Raw genomic sequence first — 17800 nt, 5'->3', positions numbered from 1 at the left:
ACCGCAGGGCCACCGCCCAGTACACAGAGCCCATCTCCAGGCCAAGGATCTCAGACTGCACTCATTGGCACCGCCCTGCCCGTCTTTCCTACAAAGGGGAATTCTGGCCCCCAGGGCAGACCTGCCCAGCAGTCAGCATGCACCACACCTCCCAGTGAGTTAGTCACCAACCAGCCAGCCAGCCCTCCCTCCTGCTGCTCCTCCTTCTCCCCTAGCCCAGTCCTGGCAGAAGGTAGGAACTCCAAGGAGCTCACAGAAAGACCAGAGTTCCTGGGCTTTACGGAAGAAGCAGGCATGAGGGCCCCAGGCCTCCTTCAGTCTGAGAGGGCAGCAGGCACTTCCAACCCCAGTGGAGGTGGAGCCACAGGAAAGCCCTGGAAAAATCACCCCAGCTGTGATCCCACAGAGCAAAAACCAAAAGAAAGAAAAAACAAACAAACAAGGGCTGAGACTGGAATCTATACCAAGATGCCCTGGACCTGGGAGTACTCAAGAGGGACTCCTTGCCCCCACCACGGCCACCAGCAGCAGCTCTAACCTCCTACTTCCTCCCAATCCCTGCAGGGGCTCCTTGGACAATGCCCCATGAAGTTGGCAAAAAGAGTCAAGCCACATATCTAGTGGCAATCTATGCTAACCAGCACAGCACAGAAGCACCGCTTCTAAAAATAGCAGTTAAGCCCCTGGGGCCGGCTATGCCCAAGACAGATGCACGCTTAGACGGCCCAGGTACTGTGCCAGTCTTTTTTTTTTTCCTTTCCCTTAACCAATTCAAGGTAGGTTTCTATTACCTGCAATGTAAGGAGTCCTTGAATAGACATTCGTTCACATATTCAGTAATGCATTTAACTATTAGGCAAGTACCAGGGCCAGAGAGATGACTCAAACAGAGGAGCCTGCATCCCAGTGGGGAAGGTGGGCGTGCACGTAAGTCACTGCTGTCTGGCACAGTGTCCTGTTTAAGATGCAGTGAGGGCCACTTGGAGGCACCTCAGAAACATGATAACCCCGAGGCCTGAGAAACGCTTAGTGCTCCCCAGGTAGACAGACCGGGAGAGGTGGCCCTTCCTCAGCCTATCTCCTGGCACTGCCTGTCCGCCTCTCAGGTAGATCCCTCTGAAGAAGTAGCAAGTGAGCACAAAGTTCGGGGTCCTAGCTCTGACACTGTACTGTGCAGTCTTAGCAGGTAACTTCCACTCCCTGTGCTCAATGTTCCCACCATAAAAGAAGAGCTTTGCTGGGTACAATCGGAACTTCATTAGAGTGTCATGCCTTCGCATACTGTATTCCTAAAGTCTAGACAATGAGCTGCCAGGCAGGTTACGTTGACTTGGTAAGGTTTGGGTTCGGGGTGGCTTTTAAAACTAGTGCCCCCTTTAAAACTAAAATTCCCCTCACCCAATTTCTCAGCTCGATTCAATCCAGTATATTTTCCTCCCCCCACTGTGAGGTAATTGGCTTGCTATTCTCTCGTTTAATGGCTTCCTTGCCTTCACTCCGAAAAATAACAAAAAGTTTATCTTTGCAAAAGTCAGGGAAAGGGACCTGACAATTACAGGAGTTTAAATCACAATAAATGTTTATAAAAGCCTAGGTGCAGGCCCCACATTGGGCACTGTCTTCTGATAAGCAGTCTTAAGGGATCAGCCCCCAGCCCAAGGGCAGTGCAAACCAGTGGGAGGATGGGGGACTGGCTTGCTTGAAGCTTCGGCCTACCTGGCCAGCCGGTAACTTTTGAATTAGCACAGGCCTTCTTTAGACAGTTGAGCCAGGAAATAAACAATTTGGAGAAACTGTGGTACCTCTCCAATCCACATAAGAAAAAGTATTACTGGCCTGACCTGTGGTGGCGCAGTGGATAAAGCCTCGACCTGGAAATGCTGAGGTCGCCGATTCAAAACCTTGGGCTTGCCTGGTCAAGGCACATATGGGAGTTGATGCTTCCTGCTCCTCCCTCCCCCTTCTCTCTCTCTCTCTCTCTCTCACTCTCTCTCCTCTCTAAAAATTAATAAAAGTAAAAAAAATTTTTTTTTTAAAGAAAAGAAAACGTATTACTTTGTACCTATAGAGGCAGCCACTTTCCAAGACCCCTGACTAACCTATAAATACCTTTCTCCAACCCTCCTTGGGCCGACATGGCATTTGGGTTCATCTCAGCACACTTGAATCCAAGCGTTTTAAATAAACAATCCTTTTGGAATAAACCAGCCTTGTGTTTTCAGTTTGGCTCTCCCTGGTTCCCACCCGTAGACCCGGGAAGGGGTTTTAGCCTGTCAGCTGTCTCACATGGCGTAAGGCAGTCCAGCTGGAGTTCTCTCCAGGTCATACATAGTCGGGGGTTTACACTGACCTGCCAATTGCCAAGAGAAGCTGAAAGGAGGCTTTCCCCTTCCTCCAGAGCACCAGCCACGGGCAGCTTTAACCCAACAACACGTACAAAACCATGGTGAGAAAAATGACTGGTTTTCCCCATTACACCTAATACCTTTTTCTTTTGCAGAATTTTTAGTTAGGCACATAGTCTCTCAGCTAAAAGCTACAGATCCCAGCCTGCCTTGTAGTCAGATGAGTTTTCTAGCTAATAGGATGTGAGAGCAACTGATGTGTACAACTTCCAGGTTGTACCCTTAAAGAGAAGGCAGAGACCCTCTCTTTTCTCTTCCCCCTTCCCACTGAGCTGGCACACAGGTGTGGGGTGCCTTCTGGGCCCTGTTGCCAGAGGCAACACCCTGGGGACTGCAGAGCAGCAAGACAGAGGGGCCGCAGTATGAGCCCTGGACATACCTGGACTGTCACATGGGTGAGAAATAAGCATCTATTCTAGCATGAGTCACTGTAATCTTTGGAGTCTCTCTTACAGCATCTGAAGGGACTCAAAGTATTCCCTCCTTCTCTTCCCACTCTGCTCACCCCATGGAAATTGCCACTGCTCAGAGCAGCTAAAAAAGCCACACCTAAAATACATATTTAAAAATAAGAACTGGATACGGTCTCATCAGTCACTTAGTGATGCCTGGCTCAGATCCAGAGATATTTCAAAGGTAGACGTGACAGGCCTGGGCCTGAACAAACAGATGTGGGCATACAATAAGACAGGAACACCTGGAACAAAGCACGTTTAGCGGGGAGAACAGGTCCTAATGGGTTTGAACTATGGATCACCCATGCCAAAATGTCTGGAGGACTCCTGTACACACACAGCTGGAGCTCAGAACAGAGAGGGACAAGGGAGCCATCCATGCTTTGGAGTAAACAAAAACCAAAGTTGGGATACTTGAGGGAGATCATGGAGTGAGGCGAGGTCTCCCAACAAATTCTGGAGAAGCTGTGGACGTTAATGGTCAGGTATCAGAACAGGGAACCTCTCTCTGGCCACCTCACAACCTCTGTGTTCCCCCTCCACTCACAGACACCCACTACCTCCCAAGTCAGTGCTGGCTTTGAGGTGGCTTCCAGTGGTGGAAAGCTTGACGTTAAAAAAAATTTTTTATTTTTTTTTTTTACAGAGACAGAGAGTGAGTCAGAGAGAGGGATAGCCAGGGACAGACAGGAATGGAGAGAGATGAGAAGCATCAATCATTAGTTTTTCGTTGCACATTGCGACACCTTAGTTGTTCATTGATTGCTTTCTCATATGTGCCTTGACCGCCGGCCTTCAGCAGACCCAGTAACCCGTTGCTGGAGCCAGCGACCTTGGGTTCAAGCTGGTGGGCTTTTTGCTCAAACCAGATGAGCCTCCGCTCAAGCTGGCGACCTCGGGGTCTCGAACCTGGTTCTTCTGCATCCCAGTCCAACGCTCTATCCACTGCGCCACTGCCTGGTCAGGCGAAAGCTTGACCTTATATTGAGCCAAAATCTGTCTCTCGGGACAGCCCACATTTAGTCCTCCTTCGACCCGTTGGACCATGCAGAATAAGTCTATCCCCTCCTTTGTAAGAGCTCTGCAAGTATTCAATCTTCCTTTCTCTTGCTGGGGTCACCAATGGGCAGTCATGTCATATTGTTCACCAAAATGACCCAAAATAATATACTACCAAAGCTATGGCCAACGGCTATAAGTTGTTTCCATGTATTGCTGTTCCGTGTGTGGAGGAAAAAGGAGCCACAGAGTAAAACTGATATGCTCAGGGGAGGGGGTCTGTATGGTGGACCCTACAAACTAAGACCTAAAGTAACCACATAGGATAGTCTGAACATAAAAATCCCTAATTAAAAGTGGGTCATGTGGGTAGTCACAGCCTAGACCTGTAGTTTCCTTAACAAAGGTCAGTCTAGCCTGACCAGGCGGTGGCGCAGTGGATAGAGCATCAGACTGGGATGCAGAGGACCTGGGTTCAAGACCCCGAGGTCGCCAGCTTCAGTGCGGGCTCATCTGGTTAGGAAAAGCCCACCAGCTTGAACCCAAAGTCACTGGCTCCAGCAAGGGGTTACTCAGTCTGCTGAAGGCCCGCGGTCAAGGCACGTATGAGAAAGCGATCAATGAACTAAGGTGTTGCAACGCAATGAAAAACTAATGATTGATGCTTCTCATCTCTCTCCATTCCTGTCTGTCTGTCCTTGTCTATCCCTCTCTCTGACTCACTCTCTGTCTCTGTAAAAAATAAATAAAAATTAAAACAAACAAAAATTAAAACAAACAAAGGTCAGTCTATACCTGGTTGATCTTTGTCAAGCCTGTCTACTATGGTCTTTTTGTATCTAAGATAACATACCTTTGGAATGTCACAGTAATCTTTTTCCAGACCCCTCAGGGCATGACTTTGCCAAAGAGGGCACAGGCCATTAGAACCCCTCCCTGTGGGCTTGTTCCCCTGAATACCACCTCCATGTGCAGTAAACGTTAATTATCCTGTGCCCACCAATATAAGTGTGTGTCTCTCAGTTTTATTTTTTATCCAATCCCAGAGGTTTTCCCCGCTTTGCTTTCTCCCGCCCCCTTAATCTATCACCAATAGATTTCACATAACCCCTTTATGTCTCCTCCTTCGATTCTAATGGATAAAATAAGCTGCAAAACTGCCCTTCTCCAGAGCATTCTCTCTCAGTCCCATTGATATTTTGCTTCCCAGCAATTGTCATCAGTTTGGCTCAAATAAACTCGAAAGTTCTTTACAGGTTTGGATGTCTTAGGTCAGCACATATCTCAGCTGTCCTCTTTTGAAGGATCTGGGGAAGAGATGGAGCTTTCCAGAGGTTTCAGGTGTTACTACTTCATTTCCTCTGGTGACACTGAGTCTACCACTTCCACTGCCCTGATCCTTTATTTTAAATTGTGGCAAAGCGTACACAACATAAAGCTTGCCATTTTAACCACTGTTAAGTGTACCACTCAGTGGCATTAAGTATAGTCACAGTGGACTGTAACCACGCCATGACCTTCCAAAGCACTGCTATAACAGTTCCTGGTTCAGAGAAGGCACTCGATAATTTCTTAGTGGATGAAAACAAAGACTAAATGAACGTCCTCCCAAAGGGTGGCTCTCCTCTCCATGCTTTATCTCTTGTGTCATCAGGGTCCTCAGGAAGAAGACAGAAATGGGAAAACCCCACAGTGCGAAGATCTGCCCTGGATCAATTCATCCAATACTCAGGGCTTGGGAGTCTTCCTACCTGTGCTGCCACCCAGCTGCCCACCTGTTCATCTCAGCCCCAACGCTGTCCATGAGATGCATCATGGCTTCTGGTAGGGAATCAATCACAGAGAGAAAAACCAGGAAACAAAAGGTTCATTAGAAGAAGATGGGCTGATAATTGGTTCCAGGACTTTGTCAGGGATGAGAACAAGGACACCAACCTGTTGCCCCATAAAACGGTGGGTTATCTGCCCACCTCAGGTCTCCCAGCACTCAGTTATCCATTCACGTAACAATGATGCCCCGGGCGGGGGCACTGTGCTAGGGCACTACGAATAGAGACAGAGAACATGGTCTTGTTCTTCCATTGGGTTGGGTTTATCATTAAGCTTCAAAAGTTACCCATGCTGCCTGACCTGTGGTGGCGCAGTGGATAAAGCGTCAACCTGGAAACGCTGAGGTTGCCAGTTCAAAACCCTGGGCTTACCTGGTCAAGGCACATATGGGAGTTGATGCTTCCTGCTCCTCCCCCCCCTCTCCCCTCCCTATAATGAATAAATAAAAAATCTTAAAAAAAAAAAAAAAAAAAAAAAAAGTTACCCATGTTCCTATATTGTTTTGTTTGCAGCAAATACTAAGAATAAAAGCCAACAATGTTGAATGCCTGCCACACACAGGGTTCTGTTCTAAATGCACAATGACTCCTTTAAGTTTCCCAACAATTCTGGGCACTATCATTATCCCATTTCACAGATGAGGAAATTCAGGCAGAGTTGTATCTTGCCCAAGGTTACAGAGCTGCTAAAAGGTACATTTGAAATATCACTCTTATCATAAAATTAGGAAAAGCCTAGGATACTGCACTATTGAAGAGGCGGTGAAGCTACTGGTGCACAGTGGAGGCACCACTGACACTTGGTAATCCCAAAGCTGAACCCTGAGAATTGACCTGAAGCTACTCAGGCATTCAGGTTGGGGAAGGCTGTTCCAGGAGGAGGGGGAACCTGGGCGGGGCACTCAGGGAGGAAGCAGCAGCATGGCCAGCTGGGGGGTCGCAAGCAGTTCAGGACTGGCGGACCTGAACTGCAAGGTGCTGACCGCAACAGGGGCAGGAACTGCAAAGAAGGCAGGGCCAGGGTGGGCAATTTTGTTTGGACTTTGAAGATGATGAGGAAGAAAGAGTTTGGAGGAGAGAGGTAACATTATTGCTATTGGTAGATTCAACCTTGATTAATTAATTAGTATGTAAACTTAACATGGCTGAGGAGGTTTAAATTTTAAAGGAAGATATTTAGAAGGGCAATGGTTTACTCAAAATAAGGAAGAATTGATGGTGGAATCAGGGTCATTAAAGAATTTCTCTCAAGATCAGACCCTCCTGGAGCTGCTCCGAACACCCCCTCCACCTGTGTGTGGATCTGCTGGTCCTGGTTATAGGATCAAGTCAGGCAGTGTCAGCAAAGGTCCAGATTGAAGATATTTTAGGTTTTGTAGGTCATCCAGTCTCTGTCACAACAACCTGCGGTAGTAGGAGAGCAGTTGTAGTTCAGGGATAATGGAAGGAGAGAGCTCCATCCCAATAGAATGTCACGGACACTCATATTTGAATTGCATATAACTTTCACAAATCATGTAATTTTTTCCCAACAATCAGAAATGTAAAAACCATTCTTAGCGTGTGGGCTATACAAAAACAGGCAGAAGATTTGGCCCACAGGCTGTAGTTTTAGAAAATGGTTTGGAGAAATGCAAGCACCAATGCTCAGATACCCAGGTGGCAGCAAAAGTGGGGAACTAGTACGTTAACCGTGGCCAATCTAGATCATGGAATAGCAGCACACAGCTTCTCAAAAGAAGGCATGCTAATATGGAAATAAGTCCATGGCCAGTCAATTAAGAGTGTCATCTCGAAACAAGGTTGCATGTTTGATCCCTGTTCAGGGCACACACAGGAAGTAACCAAAAAATGCAGGACTGAGTGAAACAACAAATGAATACTTCCCTTCCCCCTCCCCTTTCTCTCCCTCCCTTCCTCTGTCTCTCTAAAAAAAATCAATAAAAATTAAGCCCTGGAGGAATGAATATCTCTGTTGGTTGGAGCATCGTCCCAGAGCATGGTTCGATTCCCCAGTCAGCACACATACAGGAGCAGCTTGATGTTCCTGTCCAAAAAAAAAAAAAAGAGTCCATGACATATTGTTGAGCGAACAGCTCTATTTGTATGACCTCATTTCTGTGTTAACACAATGCCCCGTGGTCTCAGGTCTAGTCACCTAGTCTTTCTCCACCTCTCTCCATCACATCCATTTCACTGCAGGTCCCTCGTCTCCAGCACTTCCTTCTGTCTTATAGGCTGCCTTTTCAACTCTGTTACTTTTACCCTAGAGGATTTTATGCACTCCTGTGGATTTAAATGTCATCTATATATTGGCAGCTCCCAAATGTACTTCTCTGGTCCACACTTTTCTCTGAGCTCCAAATTTAAACTCAACTGTTTCCTAAACATCTCTGTTCCAGTGACTCATGGACTCTCCCTCTTCCCACGTTCCTTTTCAAACTCTCCATTTCTCCCCCAAACCTGTTTGTCTCCAGCCCTTCCCACGTGGTAAAGGGACCACTGTCCACCCTCTGCTCAAGCCAGGAACCTGAGTTCCTCTCGCCTCTATCGTCCATCACTAAGGACAGCCACCTCAAAATCTACCTCAGAGGCCCTGGCCGGTTGGCTCAGTGGTAGAGCGTCGGCCTGGCGTGCAGAAGTCCGGGTTCGATTCCCAGCCTGGACACACAGGAGAAGCACACATCTGCTTCTCCACCCTTCCCCCTCTCCTTCCTCTCTGTCTCTCTCTTCCCCTCCCGCAGCTGAGGCTCCATTGGAGCAAAGATGGCCGGGGCCCTGGGGATGGCTCCTTGGCCTCTGCCCCAGGCGCTAGAGTGGCTCTGGTCGCAACAGAGTGACCCCCGGAGGGGCAGAGCATCGCCCCCTGGTGGGCAGAGTGTCCCCCCTGGTGGGCGTGCCGGGTGGATCCCGGTCGGGCGCATGCGGGAGTCTGTCTGACTGTCTCTCCCCGTTTCCAGCTTCAGAAGAAAAAAAAAAATAGTGAAAAAAAAAATCTATCTCAGAGGTCTGCAAACTACAGCAGATCTGAGTACCAAACCCAACCTACCCACTGTGGTTGTTCAGCTCACCAGTTAAGGAAGCTTTAACTGTTTTACATGGCTGGGGAAAATCAAAAGATAATGATAATTCTGTGCCCCAGGGAAATGATGTGAAATTCAAATCTCAGTGTCTATCAGGAAAGTCCCATGGCACTCACCCACATATCACCCATCTGCATGTTGTCTGTGGTGGCTTATACACTACAACAACAGAACGAGTGGTAGCAATACCTCAAACATTTTCTTCCTGGCCCTCTGCACAAAGTTTGCCCAGCCCTGATATATCTTTACTCCCTCTTTCTGCCTCTGCTTCTCTCTTGTCTTCCAACCCACCACCATCTCTTGCCTGGGTAACCACCAAAGCCTGTTCACCAGCCCCCTGCCCCAACTTTATCTCTTGTCCCTCCACATAGTTCCACACTCCTATCTATAATCTGTACCGTATGCAGCAGCCAGAACAATGGCTAAGAAAACACAAATTGCATCATATCATCACTTTTTAATATTTTAATATTTTATCCCAAGACTGCTCCTCTTACTTGGAATATGATCCTAGGTCCTCCATGGCCCTACCTGGCCTGGCCCCCCCACCTCCCCAGAGTCACCATCCTCCCACAGGGGCCTTCCAGTTCCCATGCAAACACAGGTCCTTCTTCTTGGATGGATGGGTAGCACCTCTCTATCCTGAGATTCACCTTGGCAGGAAAATCTGGGTCAGAGGGCCACCACTCTCAGGTAGTCCCTGTTACTTATTGCCTGCTCTGTTTTCTTCCTGTCACACCGGAACTTCCCTGAGCAGGAAATGCATCTGCTTTATTTACTACTGTGTCCTTAATTCTAGCAAAGGTTTGGCATATAATGAATGCTCAGTGCATTGTTCAGTGAATGAATGAATGAATGAATGAATGAATGAATGAATGAATGAATGAGTTCGTGTGTGGTTAGGTGGACAGAGCAATGAATGGATGGGTGTTTGTACATGGAAAAGGGTCTGGAAGCCTGATCGGGAACCCAAGCCTGGGGGTGGGGCTGAGGGTAGAAGTCTACCTCCATTTTCTAGTTGATATACTGCTGTAATTTTGACAATGAGCATGCAATTCTTTCACAATTAATAAAAGGAAAAGAGCAACATTGAGTAGTTATGTGGGTTTTATACCAGGCCCCATCACTCACTGCTGGGGTCCAGCAAACCCATTGTCTTCATCTCCTCAACCCTCAAGAGAGGGTTCTGGCCACCATTCCACGCAATGTGGCCACAAGCTGGGCTGGCACAGTCACATGGGGCTTCGTGAGACAAGTGGACTCTGGTATTTTCAAAGATGACTTTGAAGTCAGATATAGGTTCAAATCTAGGCTCAGTCACTTCCCAGTCATGTGACTTTAGGAAAATGTCCTCTCTAAACCTCAACTTGTTCATTTATTTATAAAATAGGGACTATAAACTCTACACCCCCCCCCCAGGATGATTTTAGAACTCAATGGGGCAAAATTACCTAAACTGATTTGATTAGTATAGGTGCTCAGTAAATGGGTGGAGGCCTAGGGAAGCGGGTCTCCTTAGTTCCTTAGGAACAGCTCTGTGTCAGCCTTCCCTTTTTCTAACAATCTGAGTCAGTTTAGGCCTTCGTATTCAAAGCTGTCCCCTAGGCACTTCTCCAAGCCCCATGATCCCATCCAAGAGAAGACATCAATCAATTCTTCCTCTCAAAGCAGTATCTGTGTGAGTCAGGACAGCTGTGTGTTACCAGGGCCAGCCTGGCAGGGTGGGGCCAAGGTTCTCCTGGCATCCCCTGCCTGCTTCCCTCGAGGCTTTAGGAAGAAGAGGAGGAAGAGAGGAGACTAGGACACAGAGCCCTTGGCCTTTCCAGTCACACCATCCCCACCACAGCACCCTCTCCACAGTAAGGTCAGGGCATCAGGACAGGAGGGGACAACACCAGAGCGAACCCAGCCTGCTGCTGTGGGTCTGCGAACACGGTGAGACTCCTGCCACAGCAGCAGGTCTGCCTGTCACACCCTCTTCTGGCGATGGCAGCAATTTTCAACCCATGTGCAGCAAGAATTCTTAAAACATGCAATACCTGACTATTTATTCGGAGGCACGGACCTCTCCTCCCTTAGACTGTCAAATTAAAAAATCACAATAGCCAATACAACAATAGCCATCTAGTGTGAATAAATCAAATTTATACGGTTTTTTTGTCAGATTGGCAAAAAGTATATTTTTTGGTATGCCACAGAGTTTTAGTAATTAGTTTATGTGTGTCAAGAGATATAAAAAGGTTGAAGATTGCTGGGCTAAGGGGCCACCCCAACAGGAGTTTTCATCTCCAGGGCTCAATGCCACTTGAAAAAGTAGTGTGACATCATCTCAGAAATTGAAGTGTGTACAGAGACTACACACACACACACACACACACACACACACACACACACACACACACGTCATTGCAGGTACAGAACCATGAGGAAAATAAAGCTACTCTGAGCTCAGAAGAAGTACAACCAGAAGGGATGGGAACAAGGGGGAATGGAGAGGGGAACAGCAGAGATGAGGAATCGGGAGACAAAATTGGCAGGGGGTGGGTGTGGCGTCCCTGGCAGGCAGCATCTCTGGCAGGCTGTGGCACACACCTGCATTCATTCAACCTCTGTTGAGTCCTGCCAGGTGCCCATCTAAGCGTGTCTGGAAGTCCCATCCCTTCCAGAAGACTGTCCAGGCTTTGCTCAAGGAAGGACCCACTTTCCCCAGATGTGTTCTAAATGCCTCCCTGCTTCCAAATTCTTTAAGTTTCTATCCTGAAAGATAGCTCATCCTGGTAGGACAGCTCTGCCGACCGCTGTCTCCCTCCGGCTCTCCAAGGAGTCCCCCTCAGGAATGTAGCCAGCTGTTCCAGTCCTCAGAGCTTGAAGGCCTCTTGGCATTCACCTGGTCCAGTGCCCACCTTCCCTGCCCATTGCACAGATGAGAATCTGAGCCCAGACAAGGAGTGCAGGCTGCCCAAGGGCCCAGGCTCAGTCATCAGTCCCCGTCAGAGGTTACTGAGAGCTCTCAAGTGTCCCTGAGACACAATTCCCTGTTAAATGGACTGACTCATCAGGCTTCCCTGTCAGCCCCAAGGTACAGCCTGGGTTCAGGTGCAGGCAGGCCCGAATTCAAATTCTGACCCAGAAGCCTTGTTTAGACACACGACCAAGTGTAAATGCCTTAACTTCTCTGAGACCTGATTCTAGGCTTCTAGAACACCGTAACAACCTCCACACCTCAGGGTTCTGAGGAGAATAAAATAAGACAATACACAAAGAAGACTTAGGAAAGTACCTGCCACCCAAACAGTGGTAACAATTGGTACTATTGCTGTTACCACTGCGTGGTCATGGGGACAAGGCTTCCAGGGGCCCCCTGCCCTGAGTCTCCCCTTACCCTCCCACCCTACTCTCTGCAGCCAATACTCCCCTCTGTCAAGGTTTGAGTCCAGGTCTCTGGGACCATTATTCTTCCTATGGCTCCCTTTCAACCTATTACCCCACTAGTACCCCAGCTCCAAAGCAGCACATGCACAATTTGGCTCTGTTTCTGTCTAGCTCGCCCCTAGTGGTCCTCTCTCCTTCCTCCTTCTGGAAGCCAGGTCACAGCACCACGCATCATGGGCCCCTGCTGCTGCCATGCCCCCGTGTACAGGGCCTCCCCCAAGCACACATCTCAGTGACTCCCCAGGGCATCTCAGCGCCTCAGAGCCTGTGCTGACTGTAGGGTAACTTGGGAACCCTGCCTCCAAGCAGTAGTCTCTCTGCTCCAAGGCTCCCAAGAAAAAATGCTTCTCACCCCCACTCCCAGCAGCTTCCTCTCCAACATGCTCTCCCTACTCCTCACAAAGGCCACATGTCTAAATGCCTGAGGGGTTTGGAGGAGGTCAGAAACAGAGGGCATAGAAGTGGTTCCTGGGGTCACAGTGTGCTGAGGACCAGGCCTGCAGAAGAGTGACATTCTCAGCAGTGGCCCCAACTGGACTAGGACTACCGGGTGGGGGACACCAGATGATGCCTACCCTCTCCCCAGCTCTCCAGGTGAGTCCTCCCTGCCTTGCTGTGGTGACCCTTAGCACATCTTGCCAGGTACCAGAACAAGAGGAAAAGCCTGTGTCGGCTGCCAGAGTGCCAGAAAGAGTAGATCCTGGAGACTGACTACATCCTAGCTCCAGTGTTTTCCAGCTGGGTGTCTATGGGCATGTGACTTCCCCTTTCTGGGCTTCAGTTTCCCCATCTGTACAATAGAGCTAATGATACCCTTCCTCATAGGACTGCTATGATTACATGGGATAATACTTATTGAGCATCCAGCATAGCTCCACCCCCAAAACTTGGGAGCCTGATGCTCTCATCTGGAACCTCGCCCTGCAGACGAGCAGCACTGGGGACAGCACGTGAGGGAGAGTTTCATAACGGCACATGTCCTCTTCCAGATGCTTTTGTTCCACTCTGAACCCAGGAGACCAAAGGACATTTCTCAAGGATCATGTGTGCCCACCCTGTCCCCTCACCCCTTGGTCTCTAGGCTATGCCTTCCCTCTTATGCTGGTAGACCTCCTTGTCACTGTTGCCCTGGGGGATGTGGGAAAAAGATAGCAATGAGAGTTGCCACCCACTGAGAGGACAAGCACATGGGCAGTGACATCATCCTGCCTGCCTTTCTTCTCCTTCACCTGACCCCATGACTCAGGGCCATAGGCTCAAGCCCTGTGTAGTCATAATCTCAGAGGCTGCCTAAACGTGGGTCATTTTCTTTACCCAGCCCAAACCTCTGCTGCATGTCTAACTGAGAACCTGCTAGCAGCAACAGGCCAAGTGCCTGTCATGTCCTAAAATGCTTTCCAGGAGTTTCTTTGGGTGCTGTAGAGTCACGACACATGGCTCTATGATCCCACTGCATCCCTGACCCCAAATGGTCCAGGTCCGTGTGAAACCCAAATTCTGCCCCAGAGAATGAAGATATAGGACTCCGGAGAAGGCCACAGTTTGAGGATGGGGGAATTTCCACAGGACACAGCCTCCTCAGAAGGGACGCCACTTCTCCAGCTGTCTTTCCCACAAACATTCAGGCACCCATGTCAGGCATCTGGTCAACCCAAACACCCAGCCAAGCTGCCCCCATCTGATGCCAGGCAGAGCTGAAAGGACCCCGGGACAGGAAGGAAAGCGGTCCTCAAGCTCAGTCCACTTCTCATACCCAGGCTCATGTGGACACAGGCTGCTTGCCTCTAACAAGCTGGACAGTCTGGTTTCTTGGGAGCTCAGGAGTCTGGAGGAAACTGAAAAGCTCAGAGCAGGCAGGCAAGACAAACTACCAATGAGGTCATTGAAGAAAGAAAAGAACTCCAGAGATCAATCATGGGGCCAATAAAAGCATCACTGAAGCAACTAAGTGAATAGCTCACTACCAGTGTTCCCTCCTTGCCCTAAGACCCCTGAGGGCAAAAACTGATGCCTACAGTGCTCACCCGAAGTCATGAAGACAAATGAATGTCCTGATGTCAGATCGCACTGTCCACAAGCAACAGTTAACAGCAGAGTCAGTGGTGAGGCTTGGAAACTTCAGATATCAGGGAAATGCACTCACCGCAAACAGTCCCATTCCCAGACACGGCACTAGGATCCACCACTGGACTCCCAGCCCTTCCCTGTCACAGAGATCAGACTGACCCATCCCACACGTTCCAACTTCAATTTCAAGTGCAGACTTCAATTCCCCTCAGCCTCCAAAAGCACCCCACCTATGGCTCAGGCCCCCAATGGGCAAAGAGGCTGCACAGCGTCAGATTTCCTAGGTGTTTCTGGGAGGCCAGAGGGAATCAGGAGACCAAATCAAAAAAAGAACTCTCTTAAAGACAGACAGCTTCAAAAAAAAATAAAAAAAAATAAAAAAAAAAGACAGACAGCTTCATTATTTCCCGAGCAGAAGCTAACTGCTAAGGATGCCTGTGAGAAAAGGACCTGCGGCCTTCACTCAATGACAAAATCAGACTCATTTACTGATAGATACACGAATTCCAAACTGCCCTCTTGCTGTTCCGCTTATCTGTCAGACCTCACCCTTACTGGACTATCGCCCCTGAAACAAAGGAATTCCAAAAAGTTGACAACCCGGCCCTGGCCGGTTGGCTCAGCGGTAGAGCATCGGCCTAGCGTGCGGAGGACCCGGGTTCGATTCCCGGCCAGGGCACACAGGAGAAGCGCCCATTTGCTTCTCCACCCCTCCGCCGCGCTTTCCTCTCTGTCTCTCTCTTCCCCTCCCGAAGCCAAGGCTCCATTGGAGCAAGGACGGCCCGGGCGCTGGGGATGGCTCTGTGGCCTCTGCCTCAGGTGCTAGAGTGGCTCTGGTCGCAACATGGCGACGCCCAGGATGGGCAGAGCATCGCCCCTGGTGGGCGTGCCGGGTGGATCCCGGTCGGGTGCATGCAGGAGTCTGACTGTCTCTCCCTGTTTCCAGCTTCAGAAAAATGAAAAAAAAACACACACAAAAAAGCTGACAACCCGCCCCAAGGAGGGGCTCCGGACATACCAGGACTTTTGCCTCAGTATCCCCTCAGGCTCTCCCAAACACTATATAACTCGCCCCTAGTCTGTCACTGGTGCTCTTCTCCCTGGGAGAAGTGCCCGGCAGGGTTCCTTTCTTCCTTTCAATAAAGCCTGTGACTCTGGTCTTTCAGACTCCCATGGATTCCAACATTTACAATTATCCACATCCCATTTGAAGTAGTTTTTCTAATTTAGGTCTAAACTAACCGTCCTCACTCCTCAATTTTTTTTGTTTGATGTTTCCTTTCGGTAACATCCCATCGCTGAGGCACCCATCACACACTTCTTATGAGGGCAGCTTGCCCTCCAAAATAAAAATTCCCTTTTCTTGCAGTTCACTGCCTTAGGCCTGTCCATTTGTTGGCTGAACAGCCTTGGGACCTGGGACTCAATCCTCTTCCCTCTAGTGCACCCCCACCCTGGTCCCCAACTTCCCTTTGGCCCCCTGGCCCCCCCTTCTGTCTCCACCTGACCTCACCCACCATCCCCCAGAGACTTCCCCAGCCCAAACCACTTCACCCCTGGGGTTTCCTATCCTTTGGCATCCCTCTGTCTCCTCCCCGCCCCCAACACCTATTCACTCCTTAGTCCAGGCCAGCTGTCCCTGCTTGTTCTCAAAGTCTGTCCCCATCAAGTCCACCGCTGCCTGTAGAAGTGTTCCCATCATCCACTCCACCCTTCAAGCCTGAGCACAGTGGACCCAAAGCTCTTGACCTTTCCCCCACAACCCCCAGGCAGCTCCCCCTCCTCAAAGCTCGTGATCAGTGTGTGCTCCGCGCGGGACGCTTGACGCTGCTCCCCTCCCGGCTCCAGCTAGCCGGCTAAGCGTTTCAGAATCGCCAACAGATATGCCACACTGTCCCTGCACCCCGCGACCTGGATCACCACCGCCGCGCTCTCAGCCTGCTCCCGCAGCGTCCGGTGCCCCGGTCCCCAGCCCCGGGCCGGAGGCGGGTTAAATCCCACAGCCCCCGCTGCCTCTGGCCCGTGGGTCGGGGTGCCGCGGGCTCCCGTGCTCGCCGCGCGTAAGGCCAGCCCGGGTCCGCGGGGAAGGCCCGGTGGGGACGCCCTGCGGGACTGTGTCGCCCCCTGCCCACTCTAGCGGCGCTGCGGCCGGCGTGGGCCGCAGACAAAGGCCGCGCGAGCCTGCGCCACGCAAGCACTCACTGCGCCGCGCCCACGCGCGGGATCCGGGGCTCGGCAGAACTGCGCAGTGACCGCCACCGCGAGACCAGACCCAAAGGAGGGTCGGGGCGGTCTGAGCCTCGGAGGGCGGGGCGGCTGGAGGAAGCCCGGCCCGGAAAGGCGGCGATGCGCCTAGAGCCCGGATTGGCCCTTTGGCGGCGGTTTGGGACCAAGGCCTGAGCCTGCCTGCGGGGCAGCCACGGAGCCTGGACCCGCCCTGAGCCCTGTCCACCCGGCGCGGGGAGACCTGGCGCCACCAGCAGGGGGCGTGGGGCTGACCGCTGCCACACTCCCAGGATCCAAAGTCCGTTTTCTGCGAGGGGGAGAGGTGACCAGTCCCTGACCCCCATCTCCCATCCCTCCCTCACCAGCTGCTGGTGGCACAGCAGGAGCTCAGATCCCTCTGTCCGACTCCAGGCCTGTTGTCCACTCGGCACCAGGCTGGTACCGCAGCCCAGAAAGGGTTAACCCGACTGCGAGGCATTAGGATCTGCTCTATAAATACAGCGTTGTGGGCGCCCGAGCCAACCACAGGGTAATTTCCACTGAGCTGGTTTCCTTCTTTTCCTTCCACCCACGGCCCCCTGGCCAACCCTGCCCCCAGCCACACACCAGGCTCTGGCCAGCCCAGGCTGCTGCGACAGCAGGAGCAGCTCCTACCCCCGGGGCCTTGGGCTGTGTCCTCAGGAGACCCGTCCAGGCTGGGAGGAAATGGGGGCCTGACGCTGCCTTGGCCCATCCCCCCTGCACCTGTTCTGGGACTTGTTCTTCATCAGTTATAGAGAGGAATAGCCCCAGTGTAGCAGGTTCCGTGGGCCAGGATCTTTCCATGGTGGGCCTTTTTGGATCCTCACAACAGCCTATCAGACGGATAATATTATTCCCGTTTTACAAATGAGAAACCAAGGCCCAACATTGTGCTTTCGCCAGGCCTTCCACAGTAGACCTATAGGGGGAGGGAGGCTTAGGAAGTCTGCGTAAAACGTGGCTCACTACGGAGCTCTTTACCATTTTTATCTCATTTCATCATCACAACAACTCAGCAAAGAAAATGCTATTGTCATCCTAATCTTTACAAATAAAGACATGAAGACACAAAGAGATTAACTTGCTTGAGGATATCCAACGATAAAGTGGAGGAACCAGAATTTGCCTCCTTGAATTTAGAGCTGAATTCAAACATAACTCTGTGTGTGTGTGGGGGGGGGGGGGGGGGGTGTTCGTAGTGCATCGGTATGTGTACTTGTGAACATGTGAGCAACTCAGCATTTGAGTCTATGCGTACATGCATTTCTGAATATACATCTGAT

At 50.5% G+C, this 17800-nt stretch overlaps 1 protein-coding gene across 4 annotated transcripts in view; it reads right to left on the bottom strand.

Annotated features, from left to right (window-relative positions):
* The window catches only part of CD276 (CD276 molecule), a 46820-nt gene extending 30152 nt beyond the window's left edge, over nucleotides 1–16668 (bottom strand). The window contains exon 1 of one of the 4 annotated variants that reach the window (XM_066278104.1): nucleotides 16473–16668. Coding sequence is in view for 1 of the 4 variants with exons in the window: in XM_066278101.1 (XP_066134198.1) it covers nucleotides 2351–2473 (123 nt within the window). In the remaining 3 variants the exon portion in view is untranslated. Of the gene's footprint in view, nucleotides 1–2350; nucleotides 2524–14227; nucleotides 14247–16472 lie in introns of those variants that run through there. The other 3 variants (XM_066278102.1, XM_066278103.1, XM_066278101.1) reach the window with 3 other exon arrangements.
* Nucleotides 16669–17800: the final 1132 nt, after the last annotated feature.

This window comes from Saccopteryx bilineata, chromosome 4 (genome assembly GCF_036850765.1).
Source record: "Saccopteryx bilineata isolate mSacBil1 chromosome 4, mSacBil1_pri_phased_curated, whole genome shotgun sequence".
Taxonomy (NCBI): Eukaryota; Metazoa; Chordata; class Mammalia; order Chiroptera; family Emballonuridae; genus Saccopteryx; species Saccopteryx bilineata.
The sequence above is the reverse complement of the archived record's forward strand: the minus strand, read 5'-3'. Positions and strand labels throughout refer to the sequence as shown.